At 39.3% G+C, this 24,670-nt stretch overlaps 3 protein-coding genes across 3 annotated transcripts; 2 read left to right on the plus strand and 1 right to left on the minus strand.

The window, feature by feature from the left end:
• Positions 1-10,001: 10,001 nt before the first annotated feature.
• LOC307257556 (ovarian cancer G-protein coupled receptor 1-like) lies at positions 10,002-11,647 on the plus strand (the record flags this gene model as incomplete). Its single annotated transcript, XM_080036817.1, has 3 exons — positions 10,002-10,178; positions 10,829-11,031; positions 11,134-11,647. The coding sequence occupies 3 exons, from the start codon at positions 10,002-10,004 to the stop codon at positions 11,645-11,647; spliced, it is 894 nt and encodes a 297-aa protein (XP_079892943.1).
• A 1,116-nt stretch (positions 11,648-12,763) lies between these two features.
• On the minus strand, positions 12,764-13,894 carry LOC307257237 (gonadotropin subunit beta-2; the record flags this gene model as incomplete). The annotated part of the gene is made up of 3 exons (XM_080036408.1): positions 12,764-12,997; positions 13,336-13,454; positions 13,840-13,894. The coding sequence occupies 3 exons, from the start codon at positions 13,892-13,894 to the stop codon at positions 12,764-12,766; spliced, it is 408 nt and encodes a 135-aa protein (XP_079892534.1).
• A 2,632-nt stretch (positions 13,895-16,526) lies between these two features.
• On the plus strand, positions 16,527-20,464 carry cox20 (cytochrome c oxidase assembly factor COX20). Its single transcript, XM_080036324.1, has 4 exons — positions 16,527-16,676; positions 17,249-17,363; positions 18,207-18,270; positions 19,085-20,464. The coding sequence occupies exons 1-4, from the start codon at positions 16,644-16,646 to the stop codon at positions 19,245-19,247; spliced, it is 375 nt and encodes a 124-aa protein (XP_079892450.1). The 5' UTR covers positions 16,527-16,643; the 3' UTR covers positions 19,248-20,464.
• The last annotated feature ends 4,206 nt before the right edge of the window (positions 20,465-24,670 follow it).

Raw genomic sequence — 24,670 nt, forward strand, 5'->3', positions numbered from 1 at the left:
GAGTAGCGTCTGTACTACAAAATCTCTCAGGATGACTGAGCTGCTCACCCTGTCTCTCAGGGAGATGCCAGACACCATGCTGAGAAAACCCATTTTGGCCACTTGTACCTGCGGTCTAGTTCTTTGGATCATGACCAAGCCTTCATGACCATAGGTGAGAGTACGAACCAAGATCGATCTGTAGATCGAGAGCTTTGCCTTCCAACTCAGCTCTCTTTATGTCACAACGTTGCGATAAAGCAAGTGCAATACCATCCCCACTGCTCTGATTCTCCGGCCAAACTGAGGCTCCATTGTCCCCTCCCTCGCAAACAAGACTCCAAGGTACTTGAACTCCTTCACTTGGGGTTAGGACTCATTCCCTATATCTGGAGTAGACAATCCATAGGTTTCCTACTGAGAACCATGGCCTCAGATTTAGAGGTACTGATCCTCATCCCAACTGCTTCACACTCGGCTGTGAACCGATCCAGTGAGAGCTGAAGGTCACAGACCGATGATGTCATCAGGACCACGTCATTTGCATAAAGCAGTGATGAGATCACAGTGAGGATCACATTTCTGAAATGTCAGTGTCTGACAGTGACTTTGAAGAAGAGAATGAGATTGAGCATCAGCTAGTTCCAAAACGAAGACACAGGACCAGCCTTCAGCAGCCAGCCCTAGGACCAGCCCATTAGCTTTGTAGTGTAAACTGACCTGAATGGGTTAAATTTCCAATTAAGTTCAAATAGATTAAAATCAAAAGTTGTGAAAAACCCTGCTTCATCTGTAAATTTGTTGAATTTATTCCCCTAATATCTTTTTTATAATTGTTTTTCTTGTTTTATTACATTTTATTCAAAAACAGACAAAAAACGAGTGGTACTTTAATTCATAAATGGGATCTAACAAAGGTAAAGGGCAACTATTGACTATATATATGCTGTTTATATTTCTTGCAAATAGGATGAAGTAAACATCTGTTGAGTATTTTAACATAAAATGTTTGATTGTGTTGAATTAAAACCTCCTAAAATGCAGTGGGTCCACCAGACCCACGAACACTGGCTGTGTAACAATAATATGAACACCACACAAGGGTTAATATGGATTTCCTGTTTGTTTATTCCTTCCTCATTTTGTGTTGAGATGCATAAAGTTATATAGGCCTATTTGTCAACTTGACAATGAAATTAAACTTTCAAATTTAGTTCTGTTTGCTTGCCTTCTTTTGAAGATTTTTCCCATAAAGATAACACTGTGACAAACAACCCCATAGTTTGTGACAACTGACCACTTAATGGGGTCGGTTGTCACAATGTGTTAGAGTGTCTTTGATGGTAGATTTCTTCTTTATTACAATAAGTTAGAAAAAGTGAGGGGTACATTTCAAGCTAACACCTTAAGCTTCAATTTAATTTAGGAATGACTATTGAAAGATGTTTAGGTGATGAGCAATTCTTACTAGAGTAAAAAGTGTGCCTACTAGCCCCGGTCACCCCTACTACTTTTGTCCAACAAAGGTGAAATAATTAACCAAAACTGAAATTTCCTCGGAACACCTTTAAAAAGTCTTTATAACTTTTGTTCTTTTTTGGTCTCATCATGGCCCATTTTAATTTAGTTTTATCTTTTTGTTATAACTGATATATTTCTATCCATAGCTGTGTTTGTTTGCCTATTTCTAGTTTTATGTTGAATAATAAACATGAATAAAATACAATAATCATTTCTGTTTTTATTTAATATAAATTAGATTTTGGTGTTTGAGTGGAAGGCATGTACATTTTAGGGTGTTGGGTTTGCAACTGCTATTGTTTGCTTGGCAATATACATACCAATCTATATCAGGTTATATGGTATTTTGTATTAAATTGTACATTTTCTTGCAAGTTTATATTAAAAATCAGTTTCCGAACAATAATGGGAAAATATACCTTTGGCTTTTTCATTGAATTACAAACTGACAAAAATAAAAGATTATGAAACCTAATGTCTTAAACCGATAACCAATTTATATTCAACAAATGACAACCACATTTCCACAGTATGAATTGGTGTCTAACAATCCCCTATAAAGCATAATGTGTTGTGGTTTATCGGTATACACAAAATGTATGGGTTATGTTTGGAAGACAGTGCTGGAAAGTCAGGAACAGAGATCCTTATTTCAAGTGAAATCCATCTTCAGAACATTCCTAAAGTCAAAATGAAATTTAGTTGCTTTTGTTTATTTGTATGCTACACCAACATCCCTGGTACTATTAATGTTATTAATATCAAAAAATATGTCAAGACATGGTTATTTTCAGCCTTTTTGACTTTTTGGTTTTTAAGCTGTTAGGTAAAGAGTTACTACAATATTTGATGAAAATGCTTAAAACGATATGTGCATTTTATTTATCTTTATTATAACCGACATCTACATATCACCAACACACTCGTATATTTATGATTTATTTATTTTAAACCTTGAAGTTACTTCTAGAATACTGCAATCAAAACCTAGGACAAATGTCAGCAAGCAATTCATTAGAGAACAACCTCTGTCACTGTACTTGTTTTATAATAATAATAATAATAATTGATTGGATTTGTATAGCGCTTTTCAGGGTTCCAGGTTCAATTCGTTCACACACAGTCATACCGGTGGTGGTAAACTACAATAGTAGCCACAGTTGCCCTGGGGCAGACTGACAGAAGCGAGGCTGCCATTCCGCGCCATCGGCCCCTCCGACCACCACCTCAAACATACAGCAGTCATACACATTCACACGAGGCAAGGTGGGTGAAGTGTCTTGCCCAGGGACACAACGACCATGACACAAGTGGCCAGGCGGGGATCGAACCGCCAACCCTAGGATCGTTGGCCAACCAGCTTAACCACCTGAGCCACAGTCGCCCTCTGTAATTCTAATAACAAAGTTTATCTTGCACAATTTTCACTGACAGATACAAACCACATCCTCAAAGACAGATAAGATCACATTGTGCGCAACACAGCGCAATACTTTTTTTCTTGTTGGTTGTTCCAAGAAATGTTTAACTTGGGTATTTTACATTTAGTTTAATTGCATTAGAAATACAAAACCAAATTCTTTAACCCTTTATTTACAATAGTTCATGCTGAAAGTAAGAACAATTTTGTGAAGCGTTATGTGTTTACTTGAGACTAGTAGTAGAAAGGTATGTCATTCATGCAGAAGTTGGGCTGCAGGCTCTCGAAGGTGCAGTCTGACGTGTCCATGGCACAGCGGCCACAGTGACTCAGAGACGTTATCATCTTCATCAGAACTGAAGCAAAAACAGATGACACAATATTCTGTGCAGTTTTGTCAAGGACATATTTCTAGTGAAGTTACACAATGAGGGAAGTAAATCTATTCTGAACACTTAACCAGGATAGGCAGTTAAGCATTGTATTCACGTTAGATCTGCATAAGCACAGTAGTAAACAGCGTCTTATTTTGAGCAATTTGCAATTGGCAGCACCTGACCAAACTTCTGATCAAAAGTCCAAATTAAATAAGTCACTCGTTTTATCATTTCCCATTACATTTTTAGGTAGAAAATAGGAACATCAAGTGCCATACCTTTAACACAGTTTAAATTTTGGATAGTTAATTAACATATTTTATTTAAAAAACAATGCTTTTAGTTTTTGAGACATTAAACCACGTGTAAGCCTTTCAGCGGTGGATTCATGGGAATGTCATGTATATTGTAGAGTCATCAGCATAGATAGCTATTTTGGCATTTTTTAAGATTAACGGTAGTTCATTGGTGAATACAGTAAAGTACACTGTCTTTATCCCTTTTCCTATATTATGTAGCAATGAAAGCATTTTGCGCAACACAGCGCAATACTTTTTTTCTTGTTGGTTGTTCCAAGAAATGTTTAACTTGGGTATTTTACATTTAGTTTAATTGCATTAGAAATACAAAACCAAATTCTTTAACCCTTTATTTACAATAGTTCATGCTGAAAGTAAGAACAATTTTGTGAAGCGTTATGTGTTTACTTGAGACTAGTAGTAGAAAGGTATGTCATTCATGCAGAAGTTTGGCTGCGGGCTCTCGAAGGTGCAGTCTGACGTGTCCATGGCACAGCGGCCACAGTGACTCAGAGCCATTATCATCTTCATCAGAACTGAAGCAAAAACAGATGACACAATATTCTGTGCAGTTTTGTCAAGGACATATTTCTAGTGAAGTTACACAATGAGGGAAGTAAATCTATTCTGAACACTTAACCAGGATAGGCAGTTAAGCATTGTATTCACGTTAGATCTGCATAAGCACAGTAGTAAACAGCGTCTTATTTTGAGCAATTTGCAATTGGCAGCACCTGACCAAACTTCTGATCAAAAGTCCAAATTAAATAAGTCACTCGTTTTATCATTTCCCATTACATTTTTAGGTAGAAAATAGGAACATCAAGTGCCATACCTTTAACACAGTTTAAATTTTGGATAGTTAATTAACATTTTATTTAAAAAACAATGCTTTTAGTTTTTGAGACATTAAACCACGTGTAAGCCTTTCAGCGGTGGATTCATGGGAATGTCATGTATATTGTAGAGTCATCAGCATAGATAGCTATTTTGGCATTTTTTAAGATTAACGGTAGTTCATTGGTGAATACAGTAAAGTACACTGTCTTTATCCCTTTTCCTATATTATGTAGCAATGAAAGCATTTGAAACAGTGGAATAAATGCGTTAAATATATCAACCATAATTAATAATATTTAGGATTCAGTCGTGATAGTTGGAAGAGTGAATTTAAATATAAATTACGTTATCTTTTGTTGTATTTTATAATTTTTCTAAAAATATATTTTATTATTATGATCATATAGGGGAGAGTGGGGCAAGTTGTGCAACTTTTTACTCAAAGTGACTTTAAAGTGAGGCCTTGACAGTAAAGTCTCCAACTCAAATATACATATATTTCAGGGTGTTGTGCATCCCTGGCAATACAAACTTTGGATCTGGAATAAACCGTTGAAGAAATATAGCTTTCGGAAAAAAAGTTGTCTTGTGGCACAACTTGCCCCACGGTGTGGTGTAAGTTGTGCCACAAGAGAGAATACCATGGGGTGAATTGTGCCATTGTGCTATATATCTCATAAACTGTAATGCAAGACAAATCCATTAGACAATCACTTATTTAAGGTGTATTTAAAGTAAATAAAGTAAATAGTTGACAAAGATTGAAGGACAATTTTCTTAAACAAGGCCTAGCAGATCTAATGGTTTTACCTGCTAAGCTCACAATGACAAAGTCACCATCATCATCTTTCTGGCCATCTGAACTCTCATCAGTGGTGTCATTAAGTGGAATTGAGATGTCACTCTCTTCTGAGCTACTGTAGACAATCACTTTCTTTTGGTGACCAGCTTATACAGCCATGCCACTGGCACAACTCTCAGAAATGTACTTTGCCCTAGTTGCTCCGTGCTTGTGGAACCAACTGCCACCTGACAAATGTGATTCCCCCTCCATTTCTGCCTTTAAATCAAGGCTCAAAACCCATATGTACACCCTGGCGTTTCCTCCCCATTAACTATCTTACCTCTGCACTACTATCTTTGTTTATATGTGGATGTCTGGGCTTTATGTCCTTTATTTTTGTTATTGTTATTTTACCTTAATTGTGTTCAGCACTTAGGACAGTGCAAACTGTTATAAATGTGCTTTTATAAATACATTTTACTTACTTACTTACTTATAACTCACCTAGGCCCTTTGGCACAAATCACCAGAACCTCAGAAATTTGGATAAAAAGCATGATGCAGCAGTTTAGGGCTGACATCGTGCTAACTGTATAGACTCAAAGTGTAGCATACCAAAGCACTAAAACATGTGTGAAATGTTTTCAAACGTGTCTATAATTGTTCAGACACAATAATCAAAAAACCTTGACCATGGAAATTTTACTTTGAAAGGCAAAAAACTGTTTTTTGAGCTTAAATGTGCTTATATCTTATTCCATGTTTCTCCCTTCTTTACAGGATGAGTTAAATGGATGGCTCTTCTTAAATATGTGGTCACATTTCCAATTTCTTCCACGGTTTTCTAGAAACAAGGGGTTGCACAACTTCCAAACGGCACAACTTGCCCCACTCTCCCCTATATACTAACTGTATACAAATATACAGTATATGTATCTGTAGGCAGGGAGTCATATTACGATACTTAAAAAGGAAGTAGAAAAAACATATGTGAATCTTTCAAATTTACCACATATTTCATACTAGAACAACCCGCAAACAGCAGAGATGAGATCCTCAGCCCACCAAACTGCAACCCCTCCCCACCACGACTACGCCTTGATATCCTGTCCATGAATATCACAAACAGGATTGGTGATAAAGCGCAGCCCAACCCCCACCGGAAACGGGTCCGACTTACTACCGAGAACCCGTACACAGCTCTCGCTTTGAGCGTACAGAGATTGGATGGCCCTGAGAAGGGACCCCCTCACTCCATACTCCCGCAGCACCCCCCACAGTATCTCCCGGGGAACCCGGTCATAAGCCTTCTCCAGATCTACAAAACACATGTAGACTAGATGAGCAAACTCCCAAGCTCCCTCTAGGACCTTTGCGAGAGTGAAGAGCTGGTCCGTTTTTCCACGGCCATGACGGAATCCGCATTGTTTCTCTTCAATCTGAGGTTCGACTAGCGGCCGAACCCTCCTTTCCAGCACCTTGGAGTAGACTTTGCCGGGGAGGCTGAGAAGTGTGATACCCCGGTAGTTGGCACACACTCTCTGGTCCCCCTTTTTGAAAATAGGAACCACCACCCCGGTCTGCCACTCCTTCGGCACTGTACCTGACTTCCACGCAATGTTGAAGAGGCGTGTCATCCAACACAGCCCCTCCACACCCATTGCTTTCAGCATTTCTGGACGGATCTCATCAAACCCCGGGGCTTTGCCACTGTGGAGTTGTTTGAATACCTCAGTGACTTCCACCAGGGAAATTAACGATGATCCCCCATCAGCCTACAGCTCTGCCTCCAACATAGAGGGCGTGTTAGTCGGATTCAGGAGTTCCTCAAAGTGCTCCTTCCACCGACCGACCACCTCCTCAGTTGAGGTCAACAGCGTCCCATCCTTACTGTACACAGCTTGGATGGTTCCCCGCTTCCCCCTCCTGAGGTGCCGGACGGTCTTCAAGAAACACTTTGGTGCCGACCGAAAGTCCTTCTCCATGGTTTCTCCAAACTTCTCCCACACCCGCTGCTTTGCCTCGGTCACGGCAGAGGCTCCCGCACTAACCGTTTGGGCTTACCAGGTCTGTCCAGAGTCTTCCCCCTTTGACCCAACTCACAACCAGATGGTGATCAGTTGACAGCTCCGCCCCTCTCTTCACCCGAGTGTCCAAAACATACGGCCTCAGATCAGATGATACGATCACGAAATCGATCATCGACCTTCGGCCTAGGGTGCTCTGGTACCATGTACACTTATGAGCATCTTTATGTTCGAACATGGTGTTTGTTATAGGCAAACCATGACCAGCACAGAAGTCTAACAACAAAGACCACTCGGGTTCAGATCGGGGAGGCCATTCCTCCCAATCACGCCTCTCCAGGTGTTTCCATCATTGCCCATGTGCGCGTTAAAGTCTCCCAGCAGAACTATGGAGGCCCCTACCGGAGCCCCATGCAGGACTCTGTTCAGGGTCTCCAAGAAAGCCGAATACTCCGAACTGCTTTTCGGTGCATACACACAGACAACAGTCAGAGTCTTCCCCCCCACAACCCGGAGGCATAGGGAGGCGACCCTCTCGTCCACCGGGGTAAACTCCAACGTAGTAGCGCCCAGCCGGGTGCTTGTGAGTATCCCCACACCGGCCCGGCGCCTCACACCTTGGGCAACTCCAGAGAAGAATAGAGTCCAACCCCTATCCAGAAGTACGGTTCCAGAGCCAAGACTGTGCGTGGAGGTAAGCCCCACCAGATCTAATTGGTAGCGCTCCACCTCCCGCACCAGTTCCGGCTCCTTCCCCCACAGCGAGGTGACGTTCCACGTCCCCAAAGCCAGCCTCTGCCGCCCGGGTCTGGTCCATCGTGGTCCCCGCCCTTCACTGCCACCCATTAGGCAGCGCACCCGACCCCAGCGGTTCCTCTGACGAGTGGTGGGCCCATCAGTTGTAGAAGGAGTTGGTGCCACGTAGCTTCTTCTGGCTGTGCCCGGCCGGGCCCCGTGGCAGACCCGGCCACCAGACGCCTGCAGGCGGGCCCCCTTTCTGGGCCTGGCTCCAGATGGGGGCCCCGGGCTTCCTCTGGGCAGGGTCACACTTCCTCTAGCTTGCTCTTCCATGGGGTCTTTGTGAACTATTCTTAGTCGGGCCCCTCACCTGAGACCACTTTGCCATGGGAGACCCTACCAGGAGCACTAGGCTCCGGACAACACAGCTCTCAGGTTCACAGGGGCACACAAACCTCTCCACCACGGTAAGGTGATGGTTCCCGGAGAGGACAAATACTTAGATATGCAGTGTAAATGTCTTTCTGCATTCATATATTTATTTTGAAATTAATGAAAAGATTAAATGCATTATTTCCATTCCAACAACATGGTTTTATTGTTCATTATTTATTGATCACATAAGTAAAATCTCCATGCTTGTTCAAAGTCAAAATAACACACACACACACACACACACACACAAGCAAACAAACAAACACACATATTTCTGATAAAAAATATTAAGATATATAGAATATAGATTCTGAATTATTTGCATAAAAAGTTATTTAATTTTGGCACTGAAAACCCTCCATACATTTGGCACTTTCTCACTTCCTCCTTTTCACAATTCCATATCACCAGAGACCCTACTGCATGTACTCACTTACTGTCATCACCACAGACTGTTCGGATGCAGAGGACAACACATCAGACATTGGTTAAGGAACTCAGGTAAGGTGAGGTCTTGAAGCTTTCAAATGGGACTTTTGTGTTAATATATTATAGAGATTATTGAAAAGGAAAAATAACTAGGGGTGTTAATCTTTTGGCGTTGTTGCAAATTTTGGCATGAAAGAAAATTAAAGTTTTGTTGTTATGTTTGCAAAGTATTATCAACCGATTGTGATAATGTAAAACACAAAGGCAAACTTAGGACAAATGGTAACATTTATTCATGCTTGTATATTGTACAGAAACATAAAATAAAATAAAATTGGTAGGTTTAGGCTAGCTGCCATTTCTCAAACTTGCCACTTTCTAAAATAAAATGTAGTTACTAGTAACACAGGGAAAATCAATAAATTCTGAGCAAAACATTTTGGAAATTATGAATTGATTCAAAATCTTAGAAGATAGGAAGCGCGATTTTTACATGTATTAATTATTTGTATCCCTCTTAAAAAACTGCAAACAGCCATTCAAATCAATATGCAAACTTTAACAAGCAGACATGTTTGGATTAAAGGTGCACATATGCTATAAATAAAGGGTTCATTCAGAACTAGGGACATTTAAGCGCTCTGAGTGAGAGAAAAGCGCTATGTAAATAAAATGTATTATTATTATTATTATTACTATCTGCGTTCCTTTTCAATGCACCGACCACTTGGAACAGGCTTCAACAGTCACTTAAAGTACATTCTCTTCCAACTTATGGGCAGTTCAGAACATTGGTGCTAACTATTCCTGTTTTCAGCTGTAACTGTTTTTAGTGATGTATATGTCCATCATTTAAATTTTTTTACATTGCGAATCTTGCATATCTCTGTCTCTATCCCAGGCATGGGTGTTTTGCACTTTATGCACTGTTGGTATAATGTGGTCTTACTGTGTATTTTATTTAGGCTACTGTCATTTCGGCCACATTGAAAATGAGGGCTTGTCCTCAATTGTACCTCCGAGAACTAAATAAAGGTTGATTGAAATAAGAAAGTAATGCACTACAATTAACTACTAAATTAAATAAGATTATGAATGAAAATCGTTTAGCATTTCTTGACGGAATCTCATCAACAGGTCTCACAGTGAAGAATGGATGATTTCAACTTCAACACCTCACAGAACGAAAGCTACGACTACAATTACACCTACGACTATTATGATGATAATTTTGACAAAGGTGAATTCATCAAGCATGTGGCGACGTGCATAATCATCGCTATCGGCCTTCCTTTGATCCTTGTGGCCATCTACTCTCTTTATTCTCTGGTATGTACATTATGACCAAGAATGATTTATTTATTTATAATGTATCTGTTGTACAGTCTGTGTGGGACAAAAAGTTGTTATAACCTATATATTTTTAGGGAAAATTATACTCCAAAATTGCCCTATATTTTAATATTGACCCTAACCACGTGTGTGGCTGCATTCCAGCCTTCTCTTAAGTAATGGTAAATGGACTTATACAGCGCTTTATCTCTGTTTTTCACAGACTCAAAGCGCTTTACATTGTTTGTACACATTCACCCAATCACACACACATTCATACACCGATAGCAGCAGCTACCACGCAGGGTAACTAAGCTTAGCACTAAGGGTGTTAAGCTAGCACTAAGGGTGCTAAGCTAACAATCGGGAGCAATTCGGGGTTCAATGTCTTGCCCAGGGACACTTCGACATGTGGCGGGGAGACGGGGGATCGAACCTCCGACCCTGCACACCAGAGGCGAACTCCCTACCCACTTCGCCACTGCCGCCCCAAGCTACATTAAGCTTTTAATGTGACCAGTTAGTCACAAATCAAAGAAAATAATAACAATTTGTACAGTATAATTATTATTTTTTTTTATCAAAAAGCAATCAAGGAACATGAGAAATGCAATACATTTGGTAACCGTACCAATGTTTTCCTGCAGGTGCAAAAGGATAATGTTGCTCCGATCTACGTCATCAACCTTCTCATCTCCGACCTCATTCAGCTCTGCAGCCTGAGTGTTAGGGAAGCAACACGTTACCGTGAGACAGATGAGGAGTGGCTGATATGGGGCATCTTCTTAAATAGTCACCTAGGTGGTGTTGTGGCCAGTGTTGGCTTCATGGTGTGCATCGCCCTGGAAAGGTAGCTATCTGTCTACGTGTTAAACAACTTTCATGTCTGATCAATGTCTAAATATGTATTTCTGAAGTTCATCAAACTCCATGTGTCTGTCTTGTATAACAGGTATTTGGTCATCGCCTGTCCACTGTGGTACCGCTTCAGAAGAACTATCAAGATCTCTGTGGTGGTCTGTGTCTTCGTCTGGGCCGTTCCTCTTGTCCCTATACTCATGTTATATTTCTTGGTTGACTCACCAGTCATATATACCTTCATAGCCGTCATCCTCCTGATTCCCTTCCCACTGTTCATCTTCTTCCTGGGTGGGACCCTCAAAGCCCTGTCTGCTTCCAGGTCGGTCCCCACTGAGGAAAAACAACGAATTGTGGGAATTCTGGTTCTGGTGCTGCTCATTTATACACTGTTGTTTTTGCCCTTCATCATTAACTTATTTTTTAAAGTGTTTGGTAAAAGATCGCATGATTCCCTCTCCCACCTGTCCTCTATGCTTCTGAGGTTGAGTCCTCTTGCAGATTTAGTTCTGTATATTTTCATGAGGAAAGGGGCCATAGACAAGCTGTTGGCCTCTCTGTGTTGTTGCAGAATGGACAGCAATGATGTCAGCAGCCCATCAGTTTGAATAATGACAAGATCTCTCTAGAGAGAGAGAGAGAGAGAGAGAGAAAGGGATGAAACAATCAAGAGAATGTAGACGAATAGAAAAGAACATAGATGGGCAGGGACCGTCATCCATTTGATATCTAAAAAAATAAATTATTGATTTGATGTTTGACCTATATCTTTATTATTGTATGTATTCCAAAATCTGTTTCTCTAAGACAGAGAACTTAAAGGTGCTACAAGGAACTTTTAAACATTTTTGAAACAGTCTCATTTGTCCTCAAATGATCATAAATGACATGTACCAGCAAACGAGACCATCAAAGAATGCTATTATTTTATAGTTTTTCTTTTTGCCTTTGTCATGGGTACGCTCACCCTTGAACTATAGATTACAAACAGTACTGCTTTTGTCCAATGGGGGTGCTAGAATAAACCAACAATTAAAATTCCTCTGAAGATCCTTGTTATAACCAACATATACAGATTGACAAAACACCAGTATTTTTATGATTTATTTATTTTAACCTTGGAGTGGAGGTCCTTTTACATTACTGCAATTGAGAATTAGAACTAATGTCAGCAAGAAATGTATTATAGAAAACCTCTGTTATTGACAATCCCAATAAGAAAGTTCATCTTGCTAACTTTACACTCAGATACAAACCACGTCCTCAAAGGCAATCAGATAACAGGTTGGTTATGTAGCACACACACAGGGTGAGACTTTGTGCTTGTTGGTTGTTCCAGGAAATGATGGTTGATAACCACATTGAGGGGAAGTTCCAAGAGATGTTTTACTTGGGTATTTTACATGTAGTTTAATTGCATTAGAAATACAAAACCAAATTCCCCTGCACTTTAAAACATGATAATCTTTATTTACAATAGTTGATGCTGAAAGTAAGAACAATTCCTATATGTAAAGTGTCATGTTATGTTTACTTGAGACTAATAATAATAATAATATATTAAATTGATATATAGCGCTTTTCTCGCACTCAAAGCGCTTAACACAACAGTAAACAAACAAAAGGAAAATGTAAGGTTGATGGGGCTTGGTTTTGGTGGGTGATCTAGGAGTAGGCAGAGGACAAGAGAGGGGGTCTTGAGCTGGGATTTGAAGATGGTGAGACTAGTAGTAGAAAGGTATGTCATTCATGCAGAAGTTTGGCTGCAGGCTCTCGAAGGTGCAGTCTGACGTGTCCATGGCACAGCGGCCACAGTGGCAGCTCAGAGCCACAGGGTAAGTGACGATTGGGTCCACATCAGGAGGACAGTCCGGGAGCTCAAATGTCTTGTAGTAAATGTCCCGGTACGTGCACACATGCTGGTAGACGTTGCTGAACGGAATCTTGATTACTGGGTCCTGGGAGGGGAAACAAAAGTAACTGAGTGTTGAAATCTAAAGAATGATGCTACCGTGATATTAACCTACACAAAAAGGGCAGTACATATATTGTTGGCAAAAAAAAACTAACCCTGTGTTCCAAATCACATACTCTTTATTTTTACTACACTACATACTAAAGTACAGAAGAGTTTTAGGGCCATAGACAGGAGAGAAAAAAATATCAAATAAGGAAGTTTTTTTTTCATTATGTCGAGAAATGTCAAGAATAAAGACAAATATTCCAAAATGCTATTGGAGGGAAGTATGGGGATTGGAACGCAGGGTATGACTCTTTCCTATATCACCCTTCATACCTTGGTGATGCAGTGGCCGCTGCATATTGTAGTTTCCACCGGGTGACACTTGGGACAGCCTTCCTTCTCCAGAGACACCGTCTGGTTGATGAGCTGACAGGACGGCAGCTGGAAGGCCACTGGTGATGGAAGAGGTTTGGGTACAAATTAGGGCTTCAACAATGTTGAATATTGATTCAGAGGACTTGTGATAAATCGACAAAATACTTAAATATATGGTGTTACTGTCTTACTTCAAAAATGTATTTTCTTTTGAAATAACTGAAAAGATGAAATGCAAGAAAAAACATCTCTGTGCTTGTTGGAATAAAACAAATAAAAAATAAAATAATAAACAGGAAGACCCCCCCCCCTCCACACACACACACACACACACACACACATATTTCTGATAAAAATATGAAGATGTTTATCAATAATATTCCGAATTGTTTGCATAACTTTTTTATTTTAACAAGAAAATAAAAACTTAAATATTTCAAACTGTGTGACAGTCTTATGTACCTGCAGGGGCCAGGTGCCAAATGGAAGATGAGGCTCCCAGCAGCAAACTCAACATCAGGGGGAAAGACCCTCTGCAGCCCTGTACAGCCATTATCCTGCAGCAGACACAGTCTCACTTTAAGGAATACTTCACCCTATACGGAACAGGCATTCTATCATTATAAAATCACTATTATAATATAATGAATGAGTTTTTTCTTCCCTCAGTCCTCCCTGAGTCTTCCCTTGGCCCAGCTGTCCTGCTAATCTTAACCCTACATTTTTACTAGTGTGATGTCACTCTAGTAAAATGTAGGGTTATACAGTGAGACCATACAACATTATTTCTGCCTTTCCTCAGGCTAGGATGAAACAATTTAAAAAGTGTTTGCACATTTATACTACATAGGATCAAAGAGTTCAATACACCTTCATATTGCCATTGTGTTACCCGTTCAGGCCAGTGAGCATCAAACTGTTCAGTGAATATCTCCTCATAATCCATAGCTACCATAGCTACAGCAACATGCCCGTTTACAGAGCCTAGGCTGGGTATTAACATTGGATTTGTTTCTTCTTCAACGCACACACAGTACGGACAGGTAGCGGATCGAAAGGAAATATTCACAGATTTTTAAAAAGTAATTTTGACAACAAGCGTTCTCCAGAATCACTGATTACACCTTTAATATACTGACTGAAACTAATATGAAATTTTAAAAAAGGCATTATAAAAGAAATGACATTCAGATTATTAATAATAATAATAATAATAATAATAATAATAATAATAATAATAATAATAATAATAATAATAATAATAATAATAATAATAATAATAATAATAATAATAATAATATATTCAATTTAGGTATATAGCGCCTTTTTTTTTTTTTTTTAAATGGAATGAGTTACCTGGTGGTTGTTGGTGCGACTTGACCCTCTGGTATCTGCAGTCAGTGTGCAGAAAAGTCCGGCCCAGTCTTTATAAAGCACATTTTATCCGGGATAAAACGTCCTCATAATGGAAGTCAACCATGGTTACCTGTTTTTGATGACAGTGCAGCAGTGACCTTCATTTACCTCGGGGATTAGTCTCTTAATCTCCACATCGCGTTTGCATCCTGTTACACTCAAATAGACTGTCAAAATAAAACAGTATTAGAAGGATCAGTGTGGTGTAGTATTTAGAGCCCCCCCCCCCCCCCATAGAGTCTCTGTCCTCTTCACAACAGACCTGGGTTAGAATCCAGCCCGGGTCGTTCTCTGCATGTCATTCCCGTCTCTGCCACATTTCAACTCTGTCTCTACAACCTGTCTAATAAAGTATAAACATGTAAAAAAAATATATATTACATTTTTTTTTTTTTAAATCAATTGAAACTATGCCTTAGAAATATTTCTCAATACTATCACCACTGTCAAATACTGTCTCAATATAAAAATGTTAAAGGTGGAGTCAGTGATTCTGGTGAATGCTTGTTTCAAAATCGCTAAGTATCTGCTCATGAGACACTACCTGGCTGGCTGTACTGTGTGTGCGCGTTGTGAGGAGATTTAGACAAAAAGTGATTTTGACAACAAGCAAATTCCAGAATCGCTGACTCCTTTTTTAAATAACTGTAATATGAATGAATACATATGTTGTGATAATATCATATAAATATCAGATTTGAACATAAAGCCTATAATTGTTATTTTCAGAAGAGTCCCTACGGATTTCTATCTTGACCATCTGACAGGTTGATATCTGAAGCTCACTGCGACACACTGACTTCCTGGTTACATGGTCCATTCATGACTTTAATCTCGTCGTTTAGAGAATGAATTTTGTTTTTAGTTTGTGGGTCAAGATGACACAGCGTGATTCAGTTGTTTCCTGTTCGGGACAAATTAGCAGACATCCGAAATCCAACCCCGGGGATTTCAATTTCATTAAATACTTCCTATAAAATGAAATTTAGCAAAATCCAAAAAAGGGATGATATAGCCCAAAATGTCGGCTACAGTATATGAAAACAATATACATCATTTGTAGTTTCTCAATTAATATAAAGTAAGAATTGTACAACTTGGTTTGTTCAAAAAAAATTGTTTTAGTAATATACAATAATAAAAAAATATAAAGAGCAAACTGTGGATATAGAAAAATTTAAATTATAAAATGATATGTAGCCTAAGTGAATAATGCAAAATAAACTTCATTTAAAAAAAATATATATGTAGGCTAAACACCCTTAGTAACTGTGATTTTGTCATGACGTTATCATATGACATCATAGCATTTTATCAAGACTTCTTTCAATACATGAGTAGATTAGACTAACACCCTGCATTCCAATCCCCGTACTTCCCTTCTATTTAGTATGCCAGAAAAAGATTTAGGATGTCCCAATATATGCACGTCAATTGCAGTAACATTTCTCGACATAATGAAAAAAAAAAATCCTTATTTGATTTTGTTTCTCTCCTGTGGCCCTTAAACTCTTCTGTACTTTATGTAGTATGTAGTGTAGTAAAAAGAAAGAGTATATGATTTGGAACGCAGGGTATTTATAAACCTTCATGTGTGTTCCCTACACTACTATACAGTATGCGGACTCTACCTCGGCACCGGAACTATCTGCTCCTTCCTGATTTCCAGTCGGCTTTTAAAACCATGACGGACCCATTTGGAAGTTACTGCGCATGCGCCAGGCCAACGGAGCTGGTTACGAAAAACATTGTAACTTTGTAACGAGACAGACAGTGGTCTTTTTTTGAAGTCTTTTCATTGATAAATACATCCGCAGAAACAGAAATATCTCCATAGAAACAGTGACGTTATGGCGGGAGAAGGAGAGGAAACGAAGAGCAAGGTATGTGTTCATAATATAGTGGAACGGTTTAGAGAAGGTCACTGAGCGAATATGACATAATGAAACATTCACCGGACATTAAACAACCTTCATACCTGTATACACACTAACCCTAGTATACTCGATGTACCATCTGCAAAGGTAGCCTACCAATACAGACAGCAATGTAAAGATATAACATTAGGCTACACGTAAAAGGCATTAGGCTACCACCTTTCTTGGATACAAGTTAACACCACCTTAAAAGTGAAAGCATCCTGCATAAGTATTAGCAGGAAGATGTGGTCTAGTCAAAGTAGCTATTAAAGTAAAATAGCTACCAACGCCCTACCAACTGAGCTAAGGGCGCCCCCTAAAACAAATATTTTAATATAAGTATTGTTCAGTCATCCATTCCTGTCTCTCTCTCTGTCTTCAGGGTTTCAAGCTGCTGGGATCCTGGATCTATCTATCTATCTATCTATCTATCTATCTATCTATCTATCTATCTATCTATCTATCTATCTATCTATCTATCTATCTATCTATCTATCTATTGTAATCCATTCCTCTCTCTTTCTCTCTGTCTTCAGGGTTTCAAGCTGCTGGGGATTCTGGATGTTCAGAACACGCCGTGTGCCCGAGACGCAGTGCTGCACGGAGCAGGAGGATCACTGACTCTAGGCCTGCTGCACTTCCTCGCCACCAGTGAGTCTGGATCAGTGTTTAATCTGTCTGTCTGTCTGTCTGTCTGTCTGTCTGTCTGTCTGTCTGTCTGTCTATCTATCTATCTATCTATCTATCTATCTATCTATCTATCTATCTATCTATCTATCTATCTATCTATCTATCCATCTATCTTTCTTTCCGTCCGTCCGTCCATCCATCACCTTGATTTTCACTCGAAAGACACTGAGGTTTCCCTCATTTACAGTGACGACGAGCATACACAATAAACACAATCATTCAACAGTCTTGTGTTGTATGTATATGTGGCTTGTGATTGTTTGGACAAAACATTTAAGTAGATGTAAGTAGGCACAAAATCAGAATTGGGGCATCAACACAAGGCAGTGTAAATACAGCCATAGAGATGCTCTGCATAGACGGTGCAATGTTATACTAGACCACCAGATGTCACTGTTCGCTCACAAGATTCAAGATGGTTTATTTGTCATAATGCACAGTTACTACAGCAGCAGTGTGTGTGTGTGTGTGTGGGGGGGGGGGGGGGCGGCAGTCATTGGCAATGAAATTCCCAGGCTCCTCTCGACAATGCAATATAGAAGAAAAACACAAGTGAAGAGAGCATCACCTGAGACACAAATAAACACAACAGTAAGACAGCAAGAAAACAGTGCAGATACAAAGTGTAGAGATTTCGTGGACAATATAGATATAAAGTAAGTTCCATTTTAGTACATTATCAAAATGTTTTTTGAAACAACGGTAGGTAAGGCAGGAGGTGTGTGTTGTCTAGGAGGAAATCCCCTAACTATAAACCCCTGCGGGAAACCCTGTATATAATATATAATGTATTTTTGTCCACAGGTCGGGTGAAGAGGTCTTTTGATGTTGGGTTTGCAGGATTTATGATCACAACACTCGGGTCCTGGTACGTCTACATGTTCAAACTATATTTATTTATCTTTCACTTTCCGATTACATCACACATTTGTATTTTTTTTGGCATAAGGATACCCAGCATTTAAATGTGAAGTCAATTGATTTACAGAAGGCTTGTTATCAAAATTATTTATCAAAATCAGTGAATATCTCCTCATGATCCGCTACCTGTCCATACTGTGTGTGCTGAAAACAAAATCCAGTGTCAACACTTAGCTCAGACTCTGTAAACTGGCAGGTTGCTTGCTATGGTCACGCTAGGCCCCAATTTGTATACATTCCAGTTTACAGAGCCTAGGCTTTGTATTAACACTCTACTTCTTTTTAGCGCACACACAGTACAGACAGGTAGGGGGGTCGTGAGGAGATATTCACTGATTTTGACAAAAAAGTGATTTTGACAACAAGCGTTCTCCAGAATCACTGGCTACACCTTTTTAAATAAATCCTCTCGGGGCACTCCGGTGGTGTAGTGGATAGAGCACGTACCATATTGGCTCCGGCCTTCGTTGCAATGGTCGCGGGTTCAAATCCGACCCGTGGATCTCTCTCTCTCTGTCTCCCCATTTCAACTCTGTACTGTCTAATAAAAGCTTGAAAATGCCAAAAAAAATATCTTAAAACATTTAAATAAATCCATTAAATACATTTGAAATACTAGTTCTAAATAAGTAGCGCAAGGAATTTGTTTTGTACAATATAAAACAGTATGTTTAAAATAGAATATAAAGTTAAAAGTAGATTAAGTTCATTTGAAATGTGCAATGTGCTATGTGTTGAAACAATATGTGTTCCTCTTCCAGGTTTTACTGCAGAGTGACCAACGCTAAGCTTCGCGTTCAGCAGAGAATGATCCAAGACGGCATGAAGAACAAGGTGGTGTATGAAGGAACCGTTCTAGACCCAACGACAGCTACCAACACACTCAGGCCCGGAGCAGACACACCATCGGGGCCCACGTCCTGACCGCAACAACCCCCCCCCTGCCCTCTCTCTCTAAGCCCCATGGACTGGCTACACAACAAGGACAAGACTTAAAGGTGCAGTCAGTGATTCTGGAGAACGTTTGCTTGTTGTCAAAATGAAATTACCTTATTGTCAAAATCAGTGAATTTTTTAATTTTTATAATTTTTTAATTTATTATCGAGAGATCAATTGAAGGGTGTGTGTGTGTGTGTGTGTGTGTGTGTGTGTGTGACCCTCATTCACAGTGATGTCGAGTCAAACAAATGCAAAACAAAAACAACAACACATAAACAATATACAATGCAAATACATCAAATACACGACAAGCTGATAAGAGACAAAAACAATTTAAACATTAAGACATAAAGAATATCTCCTCATGATCCACTACCTGTCTGTACTACTGTGTGTGCATTCGAAAAATTAAAATCTTCACTGATTTTGACAAAACGGGATTTTGACAACAAGCATTCTCCAGAATCACTGACTCCCCCTTTAACATCCAGCCTTTTCCATAGACTGACTGCAGCTGCAAAGATGGTGGAATTAAAAAATATATTTATATTTCTTTTATTGTGTTCGGTTTGGTTACCAATGGACTGTGTGAGTGAGCTGCTACTTGAGTTTATCTGAATCCTGAAATGAGATGTTAATATATTCTGATTTCTGTTCCACAACAATTAACCAGTTCAAGCTTCGAACCCTGTGATGCAGTCAATGGCTGTTTTCGAAAAGCCATACTAACGTCCTACTCATACTCATTTTGACGTCAATTTGAGTATGTGACGGTTGTGTATGGGAGTTTGTGTAGGCGAAAAATGCCCCGGATGAGTACTAACTTCCGGGTAGATTTTGTGTATGGATCGATAGGATACTTTTCCAACCGCCCCACAATGCATTGCGTCTTTTCAAACAGCAAGGTAGGGTGTTAACGGTCAGAAGAACCTCACATACACAATGGATGGTTAAGCAGACAGTATGTAGTACATACATGTTGAGTATGTAGGAGGGAGGACGTTAGTAGGGCTTTTACAACACAGCCAATGACTATTTTCTGTTCAAGTTCAAATAACTTTATTTGTACTGACAGACGTGGACAGAGCCGCCTTTAAATTCACCTCAGACCCTGATTGTCTTATTCTTTTGTATTTAAAAGCTTTAAATGTGTGGTGAAATAAATTGTGTGTAATGTTACCGTGTGTGTGTGTGTGTGTGTGTGTGTGTGTGTGTGTGTGTGTGTGTGTGTGTGTGTGTGTGTGTGTGTGTGTGTGTGTGTGTGTGTGTGTGTGTGTGTGTGTGTGTGTGTGTGTGTGTGTGTGTGTGTGTGTGTGTGTGTGTGTGTGTGTGTGTGTGTGTGTGTGTGTGTGTGTGTGTGTGTGCCTGCCTGTGTCAAAAAATCTAAAGACAAAAAGGCTTGAATTATTATTATTTCACTGTATGTGTAATCAATCAAGAATATATGAAGGTTTCACTGTTATAATCAAATTAAAGGAAAAAAATTATCTTTTCCATGATATTCTTTTATTTTATTTTTTTTATTAACCTGTTCATGCCATTTTTTATTAAATTAGTATAATCACTTACCAAAGAATGTACATTTGATAGGTGTAGACAGCGAGAGAACGTCAAACTTTTTGTCGAAATCAGTGAGTATCTCCTAACAATCCACTACCTGTCCATACTGTGTGTGTGCGCTGAAATAAAATATGTTGTTAATATGCAGCCTAGGCTCTGTAAACTACCATGTTGCTACTACGGTGGACCCTCTTTGTTAACATACCAGTTTACAGAGCCTAGGCTGTTTTTATTATGTAGAATCGCCCAAATAGGATGCTGTTTTCAACACTAAAACTCTCGGACGGATTTAGTAGACATCCGGATATTTCTAACCATCCTAAATCTGGCCACAAGAATCGGGACATCCTAAATCTTTATTCTACCATACTAGATAGTAGACAGTATGGGGATTGGAACGCAGGGAAAGTGTTTTTCACAACAAGTGTTCTCCAGAATCGCTGCCTCCATCTTTAGTGACACAATGAATAACACGTGTTAAATTATCAGTGAGCCTCTGTTACACACAGTACATTAAAAATATGTACTGTATGTTGTTGAGCTGCCTGTCTGTCTGTGGTGTACACAGCTTGAATACAGATAATGGCATGATGCTATCGGCTCAGATGACTGTGCCGTCCCATTGTGTGTACAGTGAATTGCTGTTGGCCTTGTACTGATACAGTATGTTCCTGCTTTAATTTCACACGTCACCGAGACTCGTGTCTGTATTTATATGTCACGAGGCAAAAGTAATTTGTTTGCATGCTTTTATTTTATTCAAAAGATTATTTTTTTTTGGCATTTTTAAAATTTTATTAGACAGTTAGGAGAGACAGAGATGAAATGGGGCAGAGAGGGGAATGACACGCAGAGAACGGATTCTAACCCGGGTCTGCTGTGAAGAGGACTGAGACTCTGTGAGGGGGGTCCTAACCACTACACCACAAGCGACCCCCTCAAGCATGCTTTTATTTTTAATTATGTTCATGTTTTGACTTATTGTGATTTTTACCGTATTATTGGTTTTATTGCATTCTGTTATTTTGAAACAGTTATTCCTCCCCCCATCCCATTACATGTATTTTCAGAAGTATGTTTTAATTAGTGTATAATAGCTTGAAAATAATTGTATTTTTTACTACCTTAGAATAAGTATTTTATAGCAACATACAAGTGGAGCGCTGAGGCCGCAATGTTTCTACAGTAGCACAGAACGGACAAACTTAACGGCCTTACATGTTTTTATATATAGTGGCCGTCCTGGGGAAATGCACCTGTTGGAAGACCAAGAAGAAGAAGTACTATAGAATAGATAACTAAATACATCTTCACCTCATCACTTGATATTGTGGAAAGACTTGAGGCAGTGGTGGATGATGCCATCTTTAGTAACTATAGCTTCTTGTCCTTAAAGGCCACCGTAGCTTCAGTCAATTTACCGAATGGTAGGGTAGACATTGCAATCTAGAAACTAACCACTATATGGCGCCAAAATGCACGCTATTACACACCGCACCTTTCAGCAGATGCCTGACCATTGTCCAATATTGGTTCCAGTAAGATGCAATTTATGAATTAATCACGAATGCATTTTTCTTTAAGATTATTTTTTGTCATTTTCAAGCTTTATTAGATAATACAGTTTAAATGGGGACAGAGAGAGAGGGGGGATGACCTGCAGTAAAGGTCCACGGGTCGGATTTGAACCCGCGACCACTGCAACGAAGGCCGGAGCCAATATGGTACGCGCTCTATCCACTACGCCACCGGAGCACCCCAACATGTGTATTTCTAAGATAAAAATTGTTGTATATGGTAAAAGAATAACGTCAATACCTTTTACTTTCTGAAATAAAGGCTAAAACTTAAAGGAATAAGTGAAAATATCAAGTGAGTTTGGAGCAACATAAGTGTAAGTCAAGTGCATTATACATTGGCTAAAAGTGGAGGAATTGCAGAAAAGACCAAAGTTTATACTACAGAAAATAGTGTTATCGAAAATATTTGAGAATTTGATATATACCCACGAATTAAGGAGAAAACTAAATTGTATAGTATAGTAATTGTATACAGTCCGCTACAAAAGTATTGGAACGGTGAGGCCAATTCCTTTATTTTTGCTGTAGACTAGAAACATTTGGGTTTGACACCAAAAGATGAATATGAGACAATAGCTCAACATTTCAGCTTTCATTTCCAGGTATTCACATCTGGATCTGATACACAACTGAGAAGATAGCATTATTTGTAAAGGAACACCACATTTTTAGGGGAGCAAAAGTATTGGAACAGATAGACCTAAAATTAATAAGACTTAATATTTTGTCACAAAACCTTTGCTTGCAATAACTGCATCAAGCCTGTGACCCATTGACATCACTAAACTTTTGCATTCTTCTTTTGTGATGCTTTTCCAGGCTTTCACCGCAGCCAGCAATTCAGTTGCTGTTTGTTTTGGGGGGTTACTCCCTTCGGTCTCCTCTTTAGCAGGTAAAATGCATGCTCTATAGGGTTTAAGTCTGGAGATTGACTTGGCCAGTCTAAAACCTTCCATTTCTTGCCCCTGATGAACTCCTTTGTTGTTTTTGCAGTTTTTTTGGATCATTATCTTGCTGCATGATGGAGGATCTTCCAATCAGTTTGGTTCCATCTTTCTTTAAATTGTCAGACCGAATGTTTCTGTAGACTTTTAAGTTCATTTTGCTGCTGCCATCATGTGTTACTGTGTTGTTGTCAAGATGAACCTTTACAAAAGTCATGGAAAGGCTAAAGTTTGGAGAAAGAAAGGATCTACTCATGATCCCAAACATACAAGCTCATCTGTGAAACACGGTGGAGGCAATGTCATGGCTTGGGCTTGCATGGCTTCTTCTGGGACAGGCTCATTATTCTTCATTGATGATGTAACACATGATGGCAACAGCAAAATTAACTCAGAAGTTTAAAGAAACATGTTGTCTGCCAATTTAAAGAAATATGCAACCAAACTGATTGGAAGATCCTTCTTAATGCAGCAAGATAATGACTCAGAACACACTGCAAAAACAACAAAGGAGTTAATCAGGGGCAAGAAATGGAAGGTTTTAGACTGGCCAAGTCTACCTCCAGAGTTAAACCCTATAGAGCATGCATTTTACCTGCTAAAGAGGAGTAACCCCCCAAAACAAACAGCAACTGAAAAAGGCTGCGGTGAAAGCCTGGAAAAGCACCACAAAAGAAGAATGCAAACGTTTTGTGATGTCAATGGGTCACAGGCTTGATGCAGTTATTGCAAGAGAAGAATTTGCAACAAAATATTAAGTTTTATTCACTTTAATTTATTTTATGTCAATCTGTGGAATGAAAAGTATTTAATTTGGGTGGGGAATATAGAATATTTAATATGATATAATATGTATAGTATGAGGATTTTTTTTTTTTTTTGCTGAAATTATGAAACTCAGCCATAGATAGTACCCTAAAACTCAACACAAAAAGGACAGATATCTGCAAGGCTAGTGCAAGTTTATTTCTATAGCACAATTCAGACACAAGGCCATTCAAAGTGCTTTACAGGGGTATTGTTGGTTAAACCTTGTCCTTAAGCACATATTTTCTACACTTGTTTCTGGGTGTTTTTATTCAAAATTTGAGCAACTTTAACAAACCGAATACCCCCATCAAAAAATATTTTTTGATTCTGATCTCCTTCCCTACTTTCGACCCCCTCCTGCTTTCCCTACTCCCTATTCTAGTCTGGGGTTACGTACCGTAAATCTTCTGTCACACACACACACACACACACACACACACACACACACACACACACACACACACACACACACACACACACACACACACACACACACACACACACACACACACA

Source organism: Ammodytes marinus (assembly GCF_949987685.1).
Source record: "Ammodytes marinus genome assembly, chromosome: 11".
Classification (NCBI taxonomy): domain Eukaryota; kingdom Metazoa; phylum Chordata; class Actinopteri; order Uranoscopiformes; family Ammodytidae; genus Ammodytes; species Ammodytes marinus.

Bases quoted from the DNA above. Each gene is read 5' to 3' on its own strand.
- cox20 (XM_080036324.1), top strand. From the start codon at position 16,644: ATGGCGGGAGAAGGAGAGGAAACGAAGAGCAAG. The intron at 17,364-18,206 runs GTGAGTCTGGAT...TTTTGTCCACAG, and splicing joins GCTGCACTTCCTCGCCACCA to GTCGGGTGAAGAGGTCTTTT. The intron at 18,271-19,084 runs GTACGTCTACAT...TTCCTCTTCCAG, and splicing joins ATCACAACACTCGGGTCCTG to GTTTTACTGCAGAGTGACCA.